Genomic DNA, 23,738 nt, shown 5'->3' with positions numbered 1-23,738 from the left:
AGACATAGTTGCAGCATTAATGACAGCCAGTTTATGTTTTACTATCTGTGGTTTTTCATTTCTCAATGAGTTTTGGGAGGGGTAGAATGCGTGTGTATTTCTGATTCCGGATTTATGCTTTAATTTATTATGTATTGTCGTTAAATAGTGTGTACGTTGTGGTATTGCGAAAATGTGTGTTGAATGAACAGATATATGTAGTGTTAAATACTTTGCTCAGTTTCTTTCTATTATATGGGCGTTGATAATCATGCAAAATGGCCAACGATTTGTGGTCATGTACCTGTTGTACGGAGGCTCTTACGTGTTGGTTGCGTCTAAAACTGTCGCCGGAGGAAATAGAGCAGCGATACAGGAGCAAAGAAATAGATAAAATATTAGAGAAGGAGAAGCAGACACTGCGACGACAGGTAAAACTATTATTGCTCGGTGCGGGTGAAAGCGGAAAGTCAACATTCCTGAAACAGATGAGGATAATACACAAAGTGAAGTTCGAGCCGGAACTGGTGCGCGAGTACCAGCATGTGATATACCAGAACATAGTGAAGGGGATACAGGTGTTGGTGGACGCGCGGGATAAGCTCGCCATACCGTGGGAGAACCCGAGGAACTTGGACATCGGGCAGCAGGCGCTGCACTTCAACAGCACGTCATCACTGGACAGTCGGCTGTTCGTGCATTACGCGCCGCACATACACTCGCTGTGGTTAGACAGAGCCATAAAGAGGGCCTATGACAGGCGGAGAGAATTTCAATTGGTAAGTTACAATGTTCAATGTTTGCCAAGTAAACAATGGTACTACACTACACTTCTCTTTGTTACCAATGGGAATCCCTTATGTGGTCTCACCTCAATGTTTGTTTATGCCTAATGGTTAATTCACAGGGTTGCATTATGTGGTAAACTTGATCACAAAGATATATGATCAAATAATGTTATAGAAATAATTAATTTATTGTGCCACAATGCTACTGTTGATAAAACAAACAAGTTATTGTTTGTTTTTATTGATAGTCAATTGTTTTTCCTCTGATATTGACCAGTGTAAAATGAATGGTGATAATGTTAAAGGTAGACTGAGGTCCCAATTAATAAGGAATTCTTTGTTAACTTGTGCTAAATTTATTTTAGTTTTGTTGTAAGTTGTGAATCATTCGTTTTTGTTAAAGGTGGAACTTTGTTGTTTATTTTCCAAGCACTTATATTATTTATAACATTTTCTAAATAGATCTTATTAGAGAGAAGTTTGACACAAGTTCCTACAAGAAATAAGTCAGTTTTGTTATTTCCTTGTTTTTGTCATAGGTAAATCTTTTCATGCCTCAAAGCTTAGCATTTTGTGCCAGTTAATTTTTTATCTGATTTCTTAGTGTTCAATATACATTTTGATACATTTACATAGTTTTTTATATTTTTAAAACTAGGAAACAAGTAGTAATAGAGCAAAACAAAACAGTTAATTAGATTTTCTATTAACTTATGTAGTCTAATTGGCATTTTAAGTATTTCCTGTAGGTCTTAATAACCTACTTATTTACTTGAAAACTATGACATACAAATATATAGATAGTTAGTATTAAAGAGGAAAAAAAAACAAGTTACCTCATGTTACTAAGTCTACATAATCCTAAAAGTGAAATTTTGTACTGAACTGACTGTGCAATGAATAAAGTTTGGCACCAATAACAACACATGTGAAGAATATAAATTACTTCACTGTCATAATGTATGCAATTTGTATGATGTTTATGCATGGTTCTTACACTTGCATAGGTTACATACAAGAAACTACATAATATGATAATGTTAAAGTACCTTTTTATAATTGAAAACATGCTTTATTTCTATTTAAATTAAGGTTCACTTTAAAAGATAAGAATGCTTTGCATGTTATTCAAGTAAATTAGACTGAAACATGCTTTATTTACTTCTGAATAAGGTTGATTTTACCAAATACAAAGTAATATTTTTTATTCCATTTTCATTTTATAAGTAAAGTTTCTTATAGAATGAATTGAAGGCTTATGATGAAAATGTAAAGTGGTTTTGATGATGTAATGAATGTTACAAGAATTGCATTAATAGCCCCTTATCTGATAATGATATTAACTTGTAATAGACACATTTAACATAATACAGGTATCAAATATTATGTGTTCACATTATCTCATACTCAACACATTATTGGAGTCTCAATACTCTTACTGCCACACTTAGAGTCATTTAATGCTTACTTAAACTATTCCTTAGTAATGATTTTGTATGGAAAACAATTGCTAAGGACTGGGTTAAGTAACCATTAAACGACTCTGAGTGTGCGAGTTAACCTGTTGTATGCTGGAGTGCAGATCTGTGTGAAACACAATGTGTTTTTTATTTTGTGTCTCGTACACAGACCAGAGGTTAATGCATCTTTTAATATCAAAATTAATATTACTGTCTATAATGGACATTCATGATTTTACTGAATTAGATAGCTTTCACATTTCAATCAAAGATTATGAAATAGGTATAAAAACTATTCTTTCTTCGAGCCCAATAATAGTTCTGAGGTCAGCACCATCTGGCAGAACGTCAGTAATAGCTAACATGGTGCAAAAACTTAGAAACAATAAACAATCACCTTTAATATACTAACAATAAGCTTCATACGTCCAAGTTCTTTGTTTTCCCATAAACATTACATATTGCATCATTGGACACTTTCATTAATCTGTATAATGATTCACCAACACCACATTCAAATGTTTTGCTTACTTTGCATTATAATAGTGTGGCTAAAAGACAATCATAGCCACATTATTCTTTGTTTCTTCTAATACAACTGGACTATGTCTCAAGCACTTAAAATAAGACTGGTGCATTATCCATTATCCTGTGTTAATAGTCACTTATGAATGAATGCCACTTACAATCAGGCGGGCCGTGCGCTAATTTGCTACCATCATGGTAAAAAAATGCTTTCTGTAAATTAGGTACATGTATTTTAAGTTGAACATATTTGAATGGGAGCATGCATCAAAAGATTTATGGCTGTTGTTGAAGCAAAAAGAAGTATGTAAGATTCATAGCAATTGGTGTTGCATAGTCTCTGCCTACCCTTGTGGTATACTGGCGTGAGGTTATGTATGTACGTATTTGGGACCTGGGTGTGTCTTATGACTGGCCATCAAGGAATGTTCAAAAACTGGTATCCTTTTAACTTTTAGTGACCTAACTTTGGTCCTATGCTGCCTGTCGGGCATAAGGATTATGAAAAACTCTTTCTTAGGAGAGAGGCCTTAGTTTCATATTCCATCCAGCTGATGATGATTTTGATGATATTAGAAAGAAAGTGGAAGGAAACAATAGAATGTTATTTTAAACTATTTAGTAAGCCAAGTTAATAGAAAGAGGTTCTACTCAAGTTTCAAAATAAAATAAGTAAAATGAATTTTATTGTCTAAAACCTGTTTGTACTGACACATTTACATTGACTGTAGGTAAATTCTTGGTTCAGCTGACACTTTGTTTAACACCTTTTTATTGTAACCTCATTTGATATCATTTATGTTTGTCTGAAGCATTTATTGTTATTTTTGTTTGCCTCCATAGTAATTTTGTTTCAAAAAACACCTGTGTCCAACCAACCAGACCAACCAGGTCTAATGTTTTATGATGATTTAAGATTATACTCACATTAGGACTAATAGGGATTGTTATCTACATTGTTATCTAGTTTAGGCTTCTTTTTTTGAAGGGGGAAAAATCATCCAATGATTTCTGTCGCCTTGAGAGAAAGACGAGAGGGAGTGTCAAACTCGTACTGACCAAGAACCAGTCCGTTCCTACTCCTGTTTTTCAACCCGGTAAACCCGCTAGATAGTCCGTACCCGCGGTAAACCCGACTACCTAGCAGTCCGTAGCTCTGGATCAGGCATCAGCCCTACTGGGCCTCATCGGTGGTGGTCTGATGGCTCTTTGAGGCACGCGCCCCTAGTTAAGGCTAGAGCTCCATTATTATACAAAAACTTACAACTGTAGCAACTAACAACTACTAGAAGAGTAATAGGTATATTTTTTATTCACAAATAATACGAATTATTGTAAAGTTCTAGACTTGTTGATTTGCGTGTTGAAATTTCATTCCGTTCGTTCGTCGCCGTACACAAGGGTCGGTTCTCGTGAATTATGGAGTTAATCTGTCACTCAATTAATGTAATTTGGCTGTGAAACCAGTTTTTTGTCTTTCGGCAACGCTCCAGAATCGATTTGTGCCCTTAGGTACGTTTAAAGCAGGTTTTGGTCTGATAACATGAAAGTTGTGCGTGCTTAGAGGGTCATATAAGATCGCGGTTAATTAGGGTGCAGGTGCCCGCTTGGCAGGTTTATTTTTAAAGCTGTTATACCCATATGTATAAGACATTTTACAAGTTTTTCCTATCGTGAATCACCTACGTCTTATTTCAGCACTGAGGACGTTTGTGTATCGAAACAACTAATAGAGTAAACGACTATAACTAATTCTAAGTTAAATCTGTAATGCTTATTATACCAGAATTGAAGGAAATCCCCTTAACAACTTTCTTGCAAGGAAGCCAAAGTCGGACATTGTTGTCAACAAATAAAATTACAGGCAATACGAAGCCTTAAAATGTATAAAATATGTCATCGGAGAATAAGCGACCCTTTATCCGGAAGTATGTAATATCGGTGAACATGGTCGCCGCATTTCCGACCCTCAAAGTCGAGGATATTCAACGGCTTATTGAAAGACTTATACCTTCAAGAAATGAGGACGGCATTTTCTAAAACTTCTCCCTTCCTTTACTTTAAAACTTTAATATCGAGTCTTATATTATTTGTCTACGTTCTTTGAGCTTCTTAACGATTTAAAACTTTCTTTATTACCTGTTTACTTTTTGTAATAGTGAAATATCGTCACCAATCCGAGTTGCGTATATGATGGGTGCATTAGTAGTGAAAAAATCTTTATTGGCTGCAATGACCTCTTAATTGACCCTATTGGACCTCGAAACTGCATAAAACAATAGCTATACAAAGTCCTAAACAAGTAAATATCACAAGTTATAGTTCATATTGTCCCTAGTTCGCGGGTTAATGAACTCAGACAGCACTTTCGCACCTGCCTTGCTCACTCACGTAGCTATTTAGATTGGTAATCTAACTTAGTAATTTTACATTTCCTATATCCGGGACGGATAGTGTAGCGTGAGCAGTGGTCTGTGATTAGATGATATTACTGATTTATTGGTTTATAGTGTTTAATGACGTTGATAATTAACACGTAAACGTAATGTAACGTATCAAATGTAGACCAAAACTGAATGCTCATTTTGTGGGATACTGAATATATCAACTTTGTGCGACTAGGGTGTTTGAAATCACACAATTATCTATCATTATCGTCGCTCCTAAGGTCTTATACAGGGCCAAAGATCAAATCGTAAAACGTTTAACATAACAATTAAATGTACGTAGTTATACGAACATGTAAAATATCGATTATGCCATAAAAATAATATCGCTCGATATATCATTGTAGGTGACCATCTTGAGAAACGAATTTATTCCTTTTAAAGTCTTGGGTCGGACATAAATAAAATAATTGTAATTGCATTCCTTATCTCATTTGATTAGTCACAGCTAGGTTGCATCATGCGTTCTGTGGCAACGCTTTACGTGTTCTCCGTATGCGTTCAAACTAATCTATAATGTATTGATAGTCATTTAATTTGTTTTTATTATATTCCAGAATGGATGGCTTCACTGTTACTTAGATAGATGTCTCGAGCTTTACCATGAAATTAATCGAAAGTTTTATAATCGACAATCGATATTGATTTCACGATGATTTGTGTTTAAATAGTTAGTCGAATTTAATAAAAAACTTTGGTCAGTATTAGTTAATGCAAATAGAGCTTTTTTTGATCACTTAAAGTTTTTTGTCTTGTTTTGATAATTAGTTGTTTATTTAAATAATTAAATTACGTCAGCTTTAGGTTGTAAAAAGGTTTTCTGATTAACAAATGCAAAAGTTGTTCAGTTTTAGAGGTAACTATTCCAGAAGTATAAACTAATATTGAAACACCTCAATTCAGGTCACTAGCTCGATAATATGAAATACGCTGAACATTTTTCCATTTTTAGTGTTAATAAAGGCCGCTCCCCCGTTCGTTGATCTAGAAAAAGTTCAAACGTATAGTTGTGGCGCTAGATAATAGAGTGTGATAGAAAATTTGAATTGAATTCGTCCTTAGTTCACGAGGGGCCTGACCCAATACCGAACCGCTCATTATCACGCGAATTCTTGGAATCCATCGACGCAGTTATTGTATTACTTTCCCTTTTTTGAGTATGGATTTTATTGACAGTTTTTCTATATAATATTTGCGAGTAAATAGGTACTTTCTGTCCTAAGAACTAGGTATCTATGTTAACTAAAAATTACGGTTTACTAACGTAATTTAACGGAGAAAAGCTCTACTAGTTTCGAGTCACAGAGGGACTCTTCATCATGAGCAGCGTGGGTAGATAATTTAGTATGTCTCACGATAGTTATTATAAAAAGATACCTATGTTATTATTTTTATCAACTTTAATCAAAAGAGGAGGTAATAAGTTTGGTTTAATGTTTTTTTATGGATACAAGACAAAAACCTTTATGTAAATTCAAATGTTTGTAATAAGTACTGCAACATTTATTTTAAAGATATTAATCATCATCTATTTGAATACGTCTCATTTTTTCGATAGAATTGTTTTTTTTTCTTCAAGTAAATGGCTACACCAGTCGTGTTGTCTGTGGCCTTGTTAAGGTGTTCAAAGTGCAGTTGTACCGGCACTGTTTATGTAATAAAGAATGTAGTACAGTAACCAATGAGGTCCTACACGTTTTGCTATTTTTAATGTTCGCCAATTTTTGAGTGCATATTTACTCATACAATTCAAAGTTAAACTGTTTAACTATTCCAAACAAACCATAAATACGAGCGCTTTTAAAACATGTTAAAAGGTGCTTGGCCTTCTTTTTATAAAAATCTAATTTGTTCAAATAGGTAAATCCAAACATTCCGCATGAGTGCCAGTTAGCATCGCTGAAAGCTTAGTTTTGACAAGTAGTTCAACATTACAATACAGTTAAACCAATTAGCATTGCCACTTGCCTTCGTCTCACCTCTTTATTCATAATACGGCGTGCATCCATAAATACATTAAAATACTTTAACAATAATTAAGTAATCCCAAGCATTACATCCTGGTTGTGCTTTCCCTGTCATTGGCGTCATTTTCGCATTCACAGCGTAACCGACGCATCGCTTGCCGACCTACATTCCACTACACCTACCATAAACTGTTCGTGTCGTGTATTGCGAAAACTTTGACTAATCTAAATAGATTTTCTTGCTTAAACTTGGTAGCAACCACCTGTTACATTCAACATAGTTGGGTGTAGAACAAGTTTAGAGTGTCCAAAGTGATTAGGTTAATCCGTAATTAATTGTCCAGTGATCAGACAGCTACAATCAAATTCCCTAATGTGTACGTTACACAGTAGTTCCAGATTAATTACTTAGCGTCCGTATCGCTACGCTAATCCCTAAGGATTACATTTCCATTTTCCGTAATGAGGTCAGGACAAGAAGCATTAAGTCGCTTCACAATTTAATGCCTTTTTATCTCAAGGCATCTTCGCGAGGTTCCAAGATGGTCCTTACGAAATTGGGACACTAAACCATACCTTGGTCTTTCGTCACATCCATCCCAGACACTTTTAATTGCGAAGATTTAATTTCCTAGTCTTAATAAATGGCGTTACAGTTCGTCGGACGTTTAACGATGATTGAAACTGACTTGTTAATGTGTCTGCTCAAGTATTTAGCTGCGTGATCGATGCGATTTTAAAGTGACCACATATGGCCGCTTTTGGCAAGCGCGCGGCGTACTGCTGTTTCTAAATCATCTTTGACTGGCGTCTTCCACGTAAACATACATATAATACTCGAGATTAGATGACTATAGGAAGTAAGCATCGATTTCTGTTGGCTGTGCTGATCCAATATTGAATTTATCGGTTAGTTAAAGTGCAACGAATCCTATGATTTGCGCGAAATAGCAGCAGCTGATGTTATAACGATTTTTCTCACAGCATTCAAGTTTGTATTGGAAACACCAGGTTTATTATTGTTTTTTTTACAGTGGATATCATGAGAATATTAAATTAGTTATAACAAAAGTGTTTTCAAAGAGCTCGGTATGAGCTATTGTATCAGAACTATCTCTACAAAACAAAATCATGGGTAGGCATAGTGTTAGAGTTCTACAGTCAACATAATAATTGTATAATGTTATTGAAGTCTTTATAAAAGCAATTGAATAAAAAACGTTATTCTCCCTCGGCACAGGTGTTCTACCTGCCTCAGGAGCTTCCTAAAATGTATAAAATGCATGTTGTGAAGTTGGTATGCCTGTCTATCGAACCTAGTAAGCGTTCGATTTTTACTTTCGCGGTTCAACTACTAGCCAGACCCCACTCCTTGTTCAACGTTCCGGCACCTGATTCTTGTTTGATATGGCTTCTATGAAGCTGACGTCCATTCTTTAGTTTTCCTGTGAATTTTAATTTTAAACTTGACCATCAAATAGTTTTTTGTTGCCAAAACAACTCAAGTAGGTAAATAAAATACTTATTAGCTTATCTGCCTAATTTGAACAGGGTCTTAAAATGTGATTCACAGCACATCTGTGATTATAAAAAAGGCAATTGATGCTGGCTGCTCTGACACACTGAGCATAGATCGGACGTCATCGTTTTTTTATTTGTTTTTTTTTTTCTACACGCATGAATCAGTGTGCAAAGCGTAGTAAAACTATTTGCTAACGCCAGTGTTTTCATAATTCGTTGCGTTAAATTGATTTCATTTCGTGATAGTTCTTATCTTGATCAAATACTACTCGAATGTTCGGCGTACGTATTTCCTTCATGTTAGTTCTCGATGGTGTGAAATAGTAAAACCTTTGTATGAAGGGTTTAATTATCGGTTTCGGTTTACACCACAATAGCCTCGGACTAATAAATACTAAGTAAACTGCTCCCATTTTGTTAATGATATTCTTTTTTGTTATTTTGCTTCGTGTTTCTTGTTTTATAAATGGGCTTTGGTAATTACAGAGATTGGTATTACGTTTTATTTTATTGAATTTGTTTTTTTTATGAATCTTGTATTTAGAACAGCCTATTTTTTTATGTATGGCTGCATGGGTATAACGCTAATTCCATGTCAATAAGGATAAACATGATTTATAAAATTATAACTTTAGTTTTGTAGACAAATTCCACGGTGTCATTCATCAATCTACACTATGTAGAACGTCTATAATTCTTGTAAAACAAAAAAATAAAAGACAAAGTTTCCGATCGGAAATGCACACCCCATGACGTGTACAATAAGTGGTCGACCTCTTGATGGCAATTCATAAGACAAGTGTGAGAATGAAAAGTGACGTCATAACCGACAACTAATATCACTTACAGATAACTGCTCAGCTTAAGATAGCATTCAGAGAAATAGATAGTAGTTTGTAGTTTAGTAAAGACTCCTTAGATCCTTTGTTTTGGCAGCACCAACAAGTAAACACGTCATTCTTAAAATACAGTGGGTAACAACCGCCGTCTGATTCATGATTTGATTAAAAAAAAATGTTCTAGAACGTGCAGCTGCAGTGAATTCTTATTAATCACAAAATTTTCCTCTAATCCATTAATTTATTCGCACCGTCACGCCTTTTATCCCCGAAGTGACGTTATGGTACGTAATGCCACTGTACAATGTACACCCACATTTCACCATTTATGTTATAAGTCCCATGTAATAGGTGAGCCTATTGCCATATACTGGGCACAATTCCAATCCCCGTGCTACTACTGAGACCGAAAATCTACGAAACGAAAAACCGAAAATCCATTAATTTACCAACAAGTTATTTGTATAATAAACAACACTGCTCCGGAAGACTGCAGTGAAGGAGAGAATGGGTATTTTTTAACCTATAGCTACCAGTATTTCTATGGATTTTACACCTTTGGACTATTCCCAAAAGCGATGCATTTTTTTTTAAAACAGCTCTAATACTCCTGTTAAATATCAAGTTTCTTTGAATGAATGAAAGATCAGACGGTCCCACCTTCACAATAGTTAATAGATTATACCTTTCCGTTCGTATCTCAAGTGGAATATTGTACTCTCTTTGTTATATGTCGTTGACCATAAACACAGTTTCATTCATGGCCCATGGCGATGGCGGCTTGCCCCGACACGGTTAACTGAAAATATAGTTACCAACAGTTTTGCAGTAACAGTTTACAATTTTACACCATAGATTTGTAGTGTTTCTCCACTGATGTATGGATGGAGCATGCGTATGCGCAGGTGAAATTAAACAGTTTTAGAACTAGAACGAGTTTGTATTGCTAGGTTATTAATCCCGCTTGTAGACAGATGCTGGGCTAGTAATGTTTTAATCTTTCGTATTTTTTTAGTCTTATTAGTATAATGAATTAAGGTCCATTATTATAACAGTTTTAAATGAAATTGTAATTACTTTATAGTGTTTTGTGAAAAGCCAATTGTTATTAATATGTACAATTAAAGATTTACGTGGTTTCTAATAATAAGAGTTTTTCTGGTAACTTCCAAAGTAAAATATGTTTAAGTCAAAATATCAAAATATTGAGCATCTAAACAAAACAAGAAAATTGAAATAAATATCGGATTCATTTACATTCCTATATCTGTGAATTGTGAAAAAGCATTTTCAAAAGTCCGGCTATTTACACTCATAAATATCTCGTAATGTAAAACAAGCAATTTCCTTCTATCTGAAGAAGCCAGGTAGCAGGGCGTACCTAGATAGAAATTTTCGCTTGAAATTCGAGTTTGCGCACTTAAAAATATCCGGTATTCAAACATCGTGTGGACTTACATGAATATTACATTACTTTGAGATTTATAAAGCACTTTTTTCGTCTGGAAACCTTTTTTAGGATCCATTTTCGAAAGGGATAGCGGTACCCTATTTTGGTACTAATTTTACGCTGTCTGCCTTCGTTCGTTCGGATTAAACTCAGAATATATTATAAATAACAAAGAAAAAATAGTTGTTCTTGGTAGGAAATTGACTACTAATTCAATATTAAAGGGGACCACAGAAATATTATTTTATCTATCGTTTAAGCAAAATTTGGCACGAAAATGATGTGAACACGCTTTTGTAAGTTCCCTAGTGTTGCGAATATCCTGCTTGGGCTTCTTTGGCCACGAATTCCCTATGCTATAGAAAATATAAGGCTTCTTGTCTTGTATATGTAATAACTTAACTGGTAAACTGATATCATTCAAAGTTCACCGCTTTTCCGCATCGTCTACCAACATTTTTTTTTGCGTAGTGCACACATAAATTGTATTGAACTGATGTGTACGGTACGCATTCTTGCGCCGCAATGCGGCCAGATGCGGCATGGCTATGCGCTTAGCTTTACAGAAATTTTATTAATGTACATAGTAGTATGTGGTCACTGCGACGCTTGAAGTAGGTCTCTATTTCGTATGACACTAATGCATCCGGCATACGACATACAAACATGAGAACGAAATGATTGAATCGTTTTTGCGACCGCCACCCAGCACCTAATCACAGACACACATACATAATTCTGTGCAATTATAGGCTCTGCTTTTTATATAGCTGCCTTACGTCATATGCATTCTTTGTACGACATAAATACTTAGTTCCGGGAAACACAAACTTTGAATAGAATATTGTACTTAATTTATATTGCATAATGCTAGATGCTCGTACGGTCTCCTTTCTCTCACCCGTTATTACCGTGAAGGTGAATTCAATCGATAATGGGCAAAACAATTAAACTAAAAACGGAAAATCGCAATTCTTTTGTGGCGTGCGTGAATTGAAATTTTATTGTACCTAGGTATAATCTAGTTTTTGACGAGTGACGCTTTACTTTTGGTGCTGTGGCAAAAACTAAGCCGTTACCTATTTTTATACTCTTTGAACTTTATAAATTGTTGAGTCTATCGAGCTGGTAGTTTTTGTTGAATTCAAACTTTAGAAAAACCTAAATATTTAATCATGACTGGCAGTGCTGTTTTGATACAGTTTGTGGAGTCATTGAAAGTTTTATCTGTTAGTTCAAATCTTGAAAATGAGTAATGAATGGAATAAACAAGAGACTGTAAGGCTCTTTACTCTAAACTTCTTTGTTATACGAAATGTTCATCATAAAACCATGAATATAAGTAATGATTTGTTCCATTTAGGACCTAGCCCTATTAGCTACATTGTAATTAAATAGTTTCGGTAAATTCCGCAGTAATCGTGTCACTTGTTCATTGTGTAAGTTTATATTTAACGCGGATTGTGCCGTGACGTACCGACTATGACCCACCTGTTAACTAAATACCGTTATTATGTGTATGTGTACTTACTTATTTACTTTACATTTTAAACGTATAGCTCTATTGGCAAACAGATTTATTTATTTTGTACTATGCCAGGCTTCCTGTGTGCTGTTCCTAGCGAAAATAGGTCACTTGCTTTGGATATTGTATGAGGCGATATGAGGCGACTGAATTGATGTCGGATGAGCAGTGTCCATGCTCACACTAAGTAGAGACTGTCTATTGAATCATAACTACGATTAATGTTTTGTTTTTACGCCCATTAATTATAGTGCTAGACGATTAAGCACTATAAGTATATGCTTCCTACAGTTTACATTCAAATACCAACGTCATACATGATTCTTTGTAAAAAAAAAACCAACAGGAAAATACCAAGAAACTAGACTTGAGGAAAATCTTCTATTTAAGAACTGGTCAAATGTATAAAGCAATGTTTTTGTCGATTCCAGAGTGATTCGGTGAGCTACTTCTTCGATGAACTGGAGCGCATTGCGAGACCTGACTACATCCCCTCCCACCAAGACATCCTGCACTGTCGGAAGGCCACGAAGGGCATCACGGAATGTACCATCAACATCAACAACGTGCCATTTGTATTTGTCGACGTGGGGGGGCAGCGGACACAGCGGCAGAAGTGGACGCAGTGCTTCGATTCCGTCACGTCCATACTCTTCCTCGTCTCCTCTTCAGAGTTCGACCAGGTCTTGTCGGAAGACAGGTAATTTATTGTTTCATTCCCATTATTTATAACGCCGACCTTTCATTCGAACACAGTTATTCTTAACCATCGAGTCGTTTCAATGATAGTTATTTAATGAAAGCGAATAAATCACTCCATTTTGAATAATTACTGCAGTACACGTACCTTCTTAGCAAGATTAATCAAAACATTAATTTATTCGCGTTCAAGAAAGAATATTAATTAATGAAGTAATCAACTGGTAAAACGCGAAAGCTAATTACTTAGTGGAGTGTCGTTATGAAGAATTTAATATAGTTACAAATAGCACACGCTCCGCCCACGTTGTCGGATCATAAAGCAGTCATACCGCGCGTTACATAAACACATATTCTAAAAAATTATCGTGTAACCGAAGTGAGGGGGTTGTACAAAACAAAAAAAAAAAAAAAGAACTGTGCTATTTTCTATACGAGCGCAAGCTATTAGTTACATACCTACGTCATTGAAGCAGACCGTTCGCGGGATGAATGAAGTTTCCCTGAAGTGAAATTCTCTTTTTAAATCTCCACGTGAAACTTGATTCATAATACCTGGATTATGGGTAAACAAAACCAAAACGGGAGTGATCTATCTACGATATAAGTGCCGGTAATACTCTGTGTCGTAATTTAGTTGCATTAGCGGCAAAACGTTGTCTATCTACATGTACATTGTACAAGTAAATAAATATGGTGTTACGTCACTTGCTGCGGGTTAATGATGAATCATGGTACAATCAACGGGTGATCGTTGTGACGAGAAAATCACATTTTATGACCACATCTATGGCGGTATTAGGTACATATGTTTTGATTAACTGCGAAATTGTTTTTGTTAGTTATGTTAAATAATGCCGTCATTCATATTGTTATTGTACCGAATTTTCCTGAAAGGGATATTGTTCAGATTGACGTCGAACAATATCCCTTTTCGTCGATCTTTGAATTTATTTTTCGCTTATGATAGGTGGTATATTATTTTTGTGGAAATGACGCCATTTTCACGAATCGCGCATCAATCTAGAATTCTAAAGCATGCGTTGCGTGTTTTTTAGATTGGTAATGAATTAATTTACTTAAGAAGCAGTCAATAAGTTTTTATATAACCAATTACATATACCTATGCTCCTATAAAAGAAAGTTGTCAACTGCAAACACGATGGCAAATACAATCACCGCATTAATCATGGTATAATGACCTGTCATTGCCCACCATCGCGATACTTTGAACCTTACGTCAATAACGTTATTAACATTAAAACTTTAATGACGATTTACTCTTATCTCTTGTGGGAAAATGCATGAGCAAATATCTCTTGAATTTATCTATGTAAATGAGATACGTATCACAATAAAAACATGTTAGAATGAAAGTAGTTTTTTTAGTCGAGTCAGCATGATTTCATGAGTAACATGTGGAAATGGTAGGATTACTCTAAATTCTTCCTAATGCTACTATGAATGAGAGTGATATTTGCTTGTTAAACTTTCCACGTGGAGATTCGGATACACGAAACTCGCAAAAATAAATTGGAAGGGACATTGATTGATTAATTATGTTAAACGAACAGTCATAGCCAAAATCTTGAATACATAAAATGAAATCAGTAAAATACAGGGTGACCAAACCTAGATTACCAATTTAATTTGCCGGTATGGTAATTATCAATGCATCTGTAGAACAAAAACCAATGGTACGTTGTACGGGTATCTCCTTCGACCCAGTGACTCATTGGTCATCGATGTCACAAACCAATAAACGGATATTTGATTTGTGGTGTCGATGTCCTCGACCTTACTCGATTTGCTTAATGTAGTTACAATGCACTGACTAAGAGACAATTTTTGAGGAGGGATCTTTTAAACTGTGGCTCAATATCCGGTCCTTTTAAAGATAGGTTCAACAACAGTAAAGGTTTGATTAAATTTTACGCTCAATTTAAGAATGTATCTCAAAACCTTTTATTTTTTGAGGGGGAAATATCATCCAATGACTTCTCCCGTGTGCGAGGCGAGAGGGAGTGCCAGACTCTTACTGACTAAAAACTACACCGCTTCTACTCCTGCTTTTTGAGCCGGAGCCCCGGTAAACCCAGGCTAGGTTGTCCGCAGCTTCGGATATCTCAAAACCTTGCTCTCAATAGTGATAGGTTATTCTACACCATACCCAACGGATAGTCTTATCATTTTTTATTGAAGCTCAACCGAGAATCAGCTCAACATGTTACCTACAATAGGGTCTTATTGTGATAACAATAGGGTTTATAATAGAATGCAAAAAATGTTTCAATTTTCGCCTACCGTAGTGAAAGTTACGACTGGTATTCATATTTTTCGCGTTACTTAGTTACGGTGTTTAACCACAATACAATACATGTGTCTGAAAACATGACATTTGAATTTTGTTGACCCGAATCTTGTTGCGTGTTTTCCTTAGCCTACTTCGGCGTATCAACGGCACATCGGAATAATTTTTAGTTTATTGATTGAGGTTTTAAGTTGGTAGTAAATCACCCCCTGTCTGAGGTTAGTAGTTAATAGTAGGCCTCTTAAATAAACGTGTTTGTAGAATGAGACTCATTTACAAATGAATACGGATGTCGTATATTACTTTTGTTTGAAGTCTCGTTCTAGATTATAAGAAAAAAAAATCTAAAACAGGTTGTGATGATTTTTAGGCACTGTTTTTAGGTCGGACTTTAATCACTTTGAGATTCAAACAAAATGAATGAGGAGCGAATATTTGTTTTTCAAACAAACACATTTCTATCACGACCTTTAGTATATAAATACACTAATACAATAAGCGTGTACAATTTGTTTTTGATCGAAGAAACGTCCCTATTCGATGAACCATGTTCGTAAACATATTTTTGCCTTTCATTGAAAGCTAATTTATTTAGTGAATTCATTAAACATCGGTATGAAATTACCGGCGTAATGTGACTACTAAAAATACATTAATTTTATTTTTGTTCCGCATATTGGTAACGTTCACATCGTAAAACCATTTTGATGCCAATAAAATGTATAATTATGATTTTATATAAGACAAATATGTGTTTCTTGTATTGCTACACGTGTACACTGGTTTACGTATGTGCGTGTTTATGTATTTAAGAATACATCGGTGAAACTTTAACATGTGTCCTTAGTACGAGTTGGCTTTATGTTTAACGAGAGCGCGTTCTTCGCTCCGATTGGTTGATCCATTCGCACCGTTAAGGGCAATATATGAAGAAAGAACATTTTGGTAACACGTCTAACTTTTCAGATAAATTCATTTGATAACATATTTCACTTTATACTTCTACAGACAATACCACAAAGAGTAATCAAACAAAAAGTTTAATTTAGAATTCTATTTCGAAATGAAAAGGTGCCTGAGGGATTAGAAACTCAATTTGAACAGTACGAGCGAACCACAGCCGCAGCTAGTTTTGTGAATAAAGTTTTTATTGCGCCCTAAAATATTTGCCTAATATATCTTTGGTTAGCCCAGATGTATTCCTTTGATGTTGCTTGCTACATTTTTGCGTTACGCCGCCGTATACGCATTTGTGAATCGTGAATGGAATGGAAATAGGTCGTTACTTTTGGTTAACAAATATTATTTTTATGTACTGAAATGTATTTTTACGTGTGTTTAGATGAATGTGATTATTTAGTAGTTATTTAGCTATAAGTCATACTAGGTCTGATTAAGTTGCTGCGAGCTTAGCAGACGCGTGTTTTGAAAATACGTATCGATCAGACAGCCTAATAGAACAATTAGATATTATGAAACAAACATTCAATGTTTGACTTTATATTTAAAGTGACGATGTAATTGGCAGAGTCTATTATATCCAAACTCCAGGAAAACTAGAGTTAAATCAAAATAATCCCACTAATACAGCTAATCACTCCATTGATTCCCCGAAGCGGTTAGTGGCATGTCATTGGACATCCGGCTGTCCAGATCAAGGTCGCGATAATGTACCACATTATCATTGAAAACATGTAATTATGTGCATTATATACCAAGGGACACTATTTAATATTTATCATACACTGCTCAACAGTTAATTCATGCCAAGAATCTGCCTTAATTTTTCCTCTGACGATTTCATTATAAGTGTGATTGTCAAGGCTAATTGAGATGTTTGTTTGTCTAGTATAATGGTTTAATTAAATAATCTTAATTTTAAATGTCGCTGGGTTGTTGAAGTTGAATTTATGTTATGTATAATTCTAAAGGAAGGATAAAATATTAATTTTAAGCTCACTAATTGTTAATTAATCATCATCATCATCAGCCTATAGCAGTCCACTGCTGGACATAGGCCTCCCCAATTGTTCGCCACTTTGCTCTATCACTAGCAAATTAATTGTTATTAATATTAACTATTAATTAAATTAATAAATATTAACAATTAGTGAGCTTAAAATTAAAAACGATATTAGTATCTTGATGCTTTTAATTTTAAGCCGATTTGGAGCGACGGCCGCTGAGCAACTTGTAGTTAAATCGTCAATTCTAATGCAATAATTCCTCCAATTCCAGGAAAACGAACCGCCTAGAAGAGGCGCTAAATATCTTCGACACGATCGTGAACAACGTGAACTTCAAAGGCATCTCCATCATCTTGTTCCTGAACAAGTCGGACCTGCTGGCGCGGAAGGTGGCGAGCAAGGAGACGGACATCCGCTGGTTCTACCCGCAGTTCGCGGGAGATCCGCACAACCTGCGCGACGTGCAGATGTTCCTGCTCAACATGTTCGCCAACGTGCGCCGCGAGCCCAAGACCACGCTCTACCACCACTTCACCACCGCCATCGACACGCACAACATCGAGGTCGTCTTCAACTCCGTCAAGGACACGATCCTCAACCGCAACCTCGAATCCCTCATGCTGCAGTGACGGACCAAACAAACTGTAACGACGGAATTGTAAAATTGTGATATCTGGCAATATTCTGATTTCGTGATTCCACTTCGCGACTATTTTCCATTATTGTGTTTTGTTTCTATACTTTGCTAAACAGCATAATAGTGTAAAGCACGTTTGAAAAGACAAACAATGTGATGTTGATGAAGGCCTAACGGTATGTTAGAGCGGCTCTGTATAAATGTAATATGACATGTATTTATTTACCGAACGTATGGGGTTTGGTAAAACTATGTACCTTAGTGTAACGTATTGTAATTATAAAATTTGTATATCAGTATATTTATGACCAAAAATGTAGATTTTGCACGTGATGGACTTATTATGATCACTTTGAGATATGAACACGCGCGTCCGGGTCGGTCGGACGCGCCGTAGTGCAGTATCGTAACACGCAACACGTAAGTGCGCAATATTGTAAACGTAGTGAATTAGATAAAGTGCGGTAAGCCAGGGGGATTTTTGAACTTTTGCCGTTTTCTATAACGTTTTCTTGATGATTGTAGATTCTTTTGTACTGATTACACTTTAAACCCGCTTGCGATTGTATTAGTGTTGTGGATTGACGGTTTGATTGGAGTACATTATTAAAAACAATGCCATGTAACCCCCATTTATGCAGTAAGTATACAATAATATCAAAATTCCCTGTTGTATCACAGCTTGAAGCCATAGTTAGAGTTACTCCAAAGAAATGGTCAGTCCTGTACACGTCGCAAGCAATAGTCTCTCAATGTAGCAGTGCCAAGTCGCAGCACGAGGGGAGTGGGTGCAGTGCCGGCTGCCGCTATATCATATAGATGTAGTTACAATGAGATTGCTCTTATAGGGTGCCACGAAGCAAAGGAACACCTTTGCGTTGGGAAGACTTTATATAAATCCCTCCCGGGAGTAAAAATGTATATAAATAACCATTGTTAGAGAAATCGTTTATAATCTGTGATTAAAAGTGTAAAAAGTATTAGGCTGTAAACAGCAACGAAATGTAAGAAAATGCTTTTTGACGTTTGACACGGTTGACATAATGACGCTCAAATTTTTTAATTCATTACGCTGACGTTGGTATCTTTTGAGTCGGGTGTTCTCATCGAGTATTCCGTCCCTTGGCACAATTTAATGCAAAGACGTGTAATCTCACTATAGCTTCTACGTATTTTTAATTATAAAAATTTTTTGTACAATATACAAGATATATTTTGAAGGCGGGCACAAAGGTGTACAACCTTTTTGATAATTTTAACGTGAATTTTATCTGCACTTGCTTTTGTACGTGAGAGGGAATGATCTGATTTTAATTATTATTTAAGTACAACGCATAATTTTCGATCATAATAATTATACTCATTTAGTTGTAAGTGTCATAAGCTTTAGCATATTTATTTTGAGATCGTCTACAACTATTGTTTATTTACGTGAGAGTTTTAGATACAAGTTATCTATTTATTATGTGTACATTTTTATGGCTGGTTTACTGAGGCTAAATGTGTAAATACCTCTTAACTTTATTATGTATATCGTTTCTTAGTATTTTAGTTTTAAAAATTTCGTTTAATATAATGGTCTGATCGGTTAGTAATGAATTACGGATTTTATTTCCAATATCAGTGATAAATTTGCATTTAGTAGTGCCATTGTGTGGTGCAAACAGTGTTGCCACTGGAAAAAAACAAGCCTAACAATATACTGTCAACACTGCCGCGTAAAAAGTCGTTGGAATTTAAAATATCATTTGATTATTAATTATTAAAGTAATGTAAACTATGTAACACAGTGCTATTTTATTAGAATCGATTTGTTTGACACATTTTTGACAATTTAGAAGTTTATCAAGTTACTTGCATTGATGCCAAAGGTTGACTAACATCTGATGACGCGAGGGAATGATATATAACGTGTATACAATTGTTAGGTGCTCAGTATTGGTATCTGATAGCATGCTTAGTAAGGCCTGGCTTCTAAGGTATTGTTCATACTCGAATACATTAACATTAGTCGTAAATATGACGTTTTATAACGAGCCATTTCACGGTTACTTAACCCAGTCCTTAGCAATGGTTTTCGGAACAAAATCGTTACTAAGGAATAGTTTAAGTGATCATTAAATGTCTCTGAGTGCGGCAATCAAAGTAATTTCAAGTTAATTATAATACAAGATGATTCATTTAATTCTAAATATGAATACAATATGGCAATAATATATTATATGTAGGAAATGTTTTGAATTCAAATTTTAATTCGAAATATACTAAAAGTACAGGTAATAGTTATGAGCAAACGAAGAACTCTTCAGTTTTATCGATAGTAGCACTCCTCGATAATTTTATTATTGCTATAAGATTATTGTTTTAGGAGTGTATGAGTCAAACATTGCAGTTTTAGATAACAACCGCAAAAAAAAAGAAAAACAAATAAATACCAATAGCATAAACACAGATTGATGTCACGGGACACCCGTGTTTTGCGACGCCTCTCTAAAACCGAGATCGCGTTTGTCGTTCTGATTGGGTGACTTGAATAAATCAACCAATCAGAGCACCGAACGCCCTCTCGTTGCGATTACTTTAAACGTAAAGCAAACTCATACTAAGGGTACTGGTCCCCTAGGCACTTTCCTAGTTTGCTATAGTCATAATATGGCTGCATAAATAGATTTTTCTTAGCGTTTATACAATTTCAGCTCATTTCGCTGTTGACTCAATTAACCGATATCTATAAGAAGTCAGGCCTTGAAAATGGAACACTACAACCCTAATGACTGATATCTATGTATAAAAGTCTTCATTGCACATTATTACGTAAACACTTATCTTTAAGGTTCAAAATTGCTTGGCAGATGTTGGTTATCGGATATGACTAATGTTCGCGCAATTTCTCAAATAATTGGACACTCTGATTGTGGTACTAAACTATACTCTGTTTTACTGTTTAAGAACTTAAGTTTCAAGGATTTCAAATACTTTAGTTCTTTTTTCTCTTTGAAACTGTTTTCTTATTCTTGTGACGGTTATTCTCAATAACTTACGGTGAATTTGTGTATAAACGTCAAAGTCTATTCGATTTTCAACTATCTTGATTTGATATAAAGTCGAATTTCCATTAAACTGGGGATTGTATTTGGATATATTTTGTCTTGCGTATTTTGTTATCTATCTTTAGTAGCCATGTGTTGACACGTAGGTTATTGAAAACGTCCGTTAGTATTTTTCTGTACTGTATACAATAATTGTGAGTGTCTGGTTAGACCAAAGGTGACTACAAAACAAACTATACTTTAATGGAGTCTCATTTTAGCAACAATGGTTACTAGGACGCATTTTATTGATTTTAATACTTTTTTAACATATGCTACAATTACCAGATTTCTAAGAAATATATTATCATGAAACTGCAAATAATATTCGGCAAATCGGTAAAAATAAAATGTTTACACAGCATTTTACAACGTACCTAATAACTTGGGATAAAGATAATTTGTTAAAAAAAGTGTTAAAAAATATCGAATCTCTATCCAATTTATTTTAAACCTTATGAACCTACCAAATTAGGTAGATAATCTCATACTAGAAACAGTATAGTTTGATGCGCAGTCACCTTTACTATCTATACGATGAACTAATATTTTTGTGACCAATATCGATAAAGAATAACAACCTCTCAATGAAGGCTTTTATAGAGCATAGCACGTCTGTAACCTAAAAACCACTTTATGTCTTAGATATAAAGGTGGTTTTCGCATTAAGGTGTAATTCAGTAATATGAAATGAAGGCTTTTATACAGCATAGCACGTCAGTAACCTAAAAACCACTTTATATCTTAGACATAAGGATGGTTTTCGCATTAAGGTGTAATTCAGTAATATGAAATGAAGGCTTTTATACAGCATAGCACGCCTGTAACCTAAAAACCACTTTATGTCTTAGATATAAGGATGGTTTTCGCATTAAGGTGTAATTCAGTAATATGAACTGATGTAGAGATTTGAAAAGATGTATTAGTGAGGTGAATGTGGGTCTCAAATCGGTAGCGACTAAGTCAAGGTGTGATTTATACAATGCTATTGTAGTAACTGTTGCGTGGAATATTTATTTGTACTGGTTTTCTATCTTTATTGGATTTTCAATCTTACGTTTTTGTGATAAAGTTGAAAATTGATTAAAGATTTTTGAGCTAAAAGTATCTTTATTGGATTTTCATTCTTATGGTCTTGTAATGGGGTTGAAATCTGTTGAATGATTTTTGTTAATAATTTGTACCCTTACAGTAGCTTCAATGAGTTGGACTGTGTAGTTTATTAAGTTAGATCCTTTATAACTTTACGTTCTGTAATGTAGATCTGAAAAATGAATTGTTGATTGAATTTTCTATTTTAAACCTAACTGTTCTAATTAAATTTTTCAATGATTTGATTTATGAAATGTAACATGTTATGTGAAATATTGAAAAACATTTGTAAACTTTTTTACTGCCTACTTAGACATAGCATTTGACGTTATCGTATTTGTCAGCAATATCTGCTCAATTTTAATATAGTTTGAGCAATAATCACTCGTTCTCTTGATGTTTGAAGCTCAATTTTAGGTTAGTAACACATCATAGAGTTTGCCATGTTAGATTGTCTTTACATAAACTACGATTCAACGTTAAATGTTATGTCAAATCATTTCTAATATGTTATCAATGACTGTTTATTTTTTTGCTCACCAGATGTCGTTATTGTAGAGTAAGGTCTTGTTTGTCCAATTGAGAATTAGCTGGTGTCACACCATTGGACATAAAATTTTTGACAAATATAGAGATTGGACAAGCGGACCACTCGCTACATTAAACATTTAAAGGTAAGCGTCCAAATGCCCACATCGTACGCATTCCGTATGACGTCATCGGTATGCTTCGCATGTAGGCATTGCCGACGCAGTACGCAGTACAAGACAAACTAAAATCCGTTGCGTGCGATGCGTCCGATACATACGTTGCGGGCCTGTGGACGCTTACCAAGCCAGACATATAGCGTTATTATGTAATTTATTTAAGCAATAGTTATTATTGTAGGTTATTAAAAATGAAATCTGTAAAACAAAGAATGTTCCACGCAACAGCAGTATATAAGTAAGCTATGGGTGCCAATCGTTTTGTTCGAAATATCCACAATGTAAGTATAAAATAGCATCGTTAGGCCTATGGAATATTTCGGTAGTTCGAAGCCCTAAGCCCGAAGCCCTAAAGCCCTAAGGAAGTGGTTGCTAAGTTAGTTGTATGTTATGAATGTTAAAACATATGTTAGGAGTCGTTTTACACTCATGTTAACGTATGCTAGAGTGTTGACAATATCTTTTGGAATTCCTCTATATTTTGTATACAGCCCAATATTTATTGTACAGTGTAATAAAACACCATGCATGTATACTTCTGTTGTTTTATTTTTACATACATACGTCGAGCGAGCGAGATTTGTTTATAATATACAGATATGTTCAAAAAAAAACGCCACTCAATTTTAATACGCTTTCAAAAATAGTTCTGTCTCTATAAATTCATGGTAAAATGACACGATAGCACGATATTTAAGTACTTACAACTTAAAATTGAGTAGCATTCAGTAATCG

At 34.9% G+C, this 23,738-nt stretch overlaps 1 protein-coding gene across 2 annotated transcripts; it reads left to right on the top strand.

The window, feature by feature from the left end:
- Positions 1-43: 43 nt before the first annotated feature.
- On the top strand, positions 44-23,538 carry LOC118267323 (guanine nucleotide-binding protein subunit alpha homolog). 2 transcript variants are annotated; one of them, XR_007706831.1, is made up of 4 exons: positions 44-758; positions 12,933-13,201; positions 17,750-21,987; positions 22,092-23,538. XR_007706831.1 is itself a non-coding variant. In XM_035581253.2 (3 exons), exons 1-3 carry the CDS (start codon positions 258-260, stop codon positions 18,105-18,107), a joined length of 1,128 nt encoding a protein of 375 aa, XP_035437146.2. In that variant the 5' UTR covers positions 44-257; the 3' UTR covers positions 18,108-23,538. The 2 variants fall into 2 exon arrangements, 1 of the variants encoding a protein (XP_035437146.2); XM_035581253.2 differs by having other exon boundaries at positions 17,750-23,538.
- The last annotated feature ends 200 nt before the right edge of the window (positions 23,539-23,738 follow it).

This window comes from Spodoptera frugiperda, chromosome 23 (assembly GCF_023101765.2).
Source record: "Spodoptera frugiperda isolate SF20-4 chromosome 23, AGI-APGP_CSIRO_Sfru_2.0, whole genome shotgun sequence".
Lineage (NCBI taxonomy): Eukaryota > Metazoa > Arthropoda > Insecta > Lepidoptera > Noctuidae > Spodoptera > Spodoptera frugiperda.
The sequence above is the reverse complement of the archived record's forward strand: the minus strand, read 5'-3'. Positions and strand labels throughout refer to the sequence as shown.

What these genes read in the sequence shown, in the direction of transcription:
- LOC118267323 (XM_035581253.2), top strand. Translation starts at nt 258, where the DNA reads ATGGCCAACGATTTGTGGTCATGTACCTGTTGTACGGAGGCTCTTACG. An exon ending in GGCGGAGAGAATTTCAATTG is followed by an intron (nt 759 to 12,932) that starts GTAAGTTACAAT and finishes TGTCGATTCCAG; the next exon opens with AGTGATTCGGTGAGCTACTT. An exon ending in CAGGTCTTGTCGGAAGACAG is followed by an intron (nt 13,202 to 17,749) that starts GTAATTTATTGT and finishes CTCCAATTCCAG; the next exon opens with GAAAACGAACCGCCTAGAAG.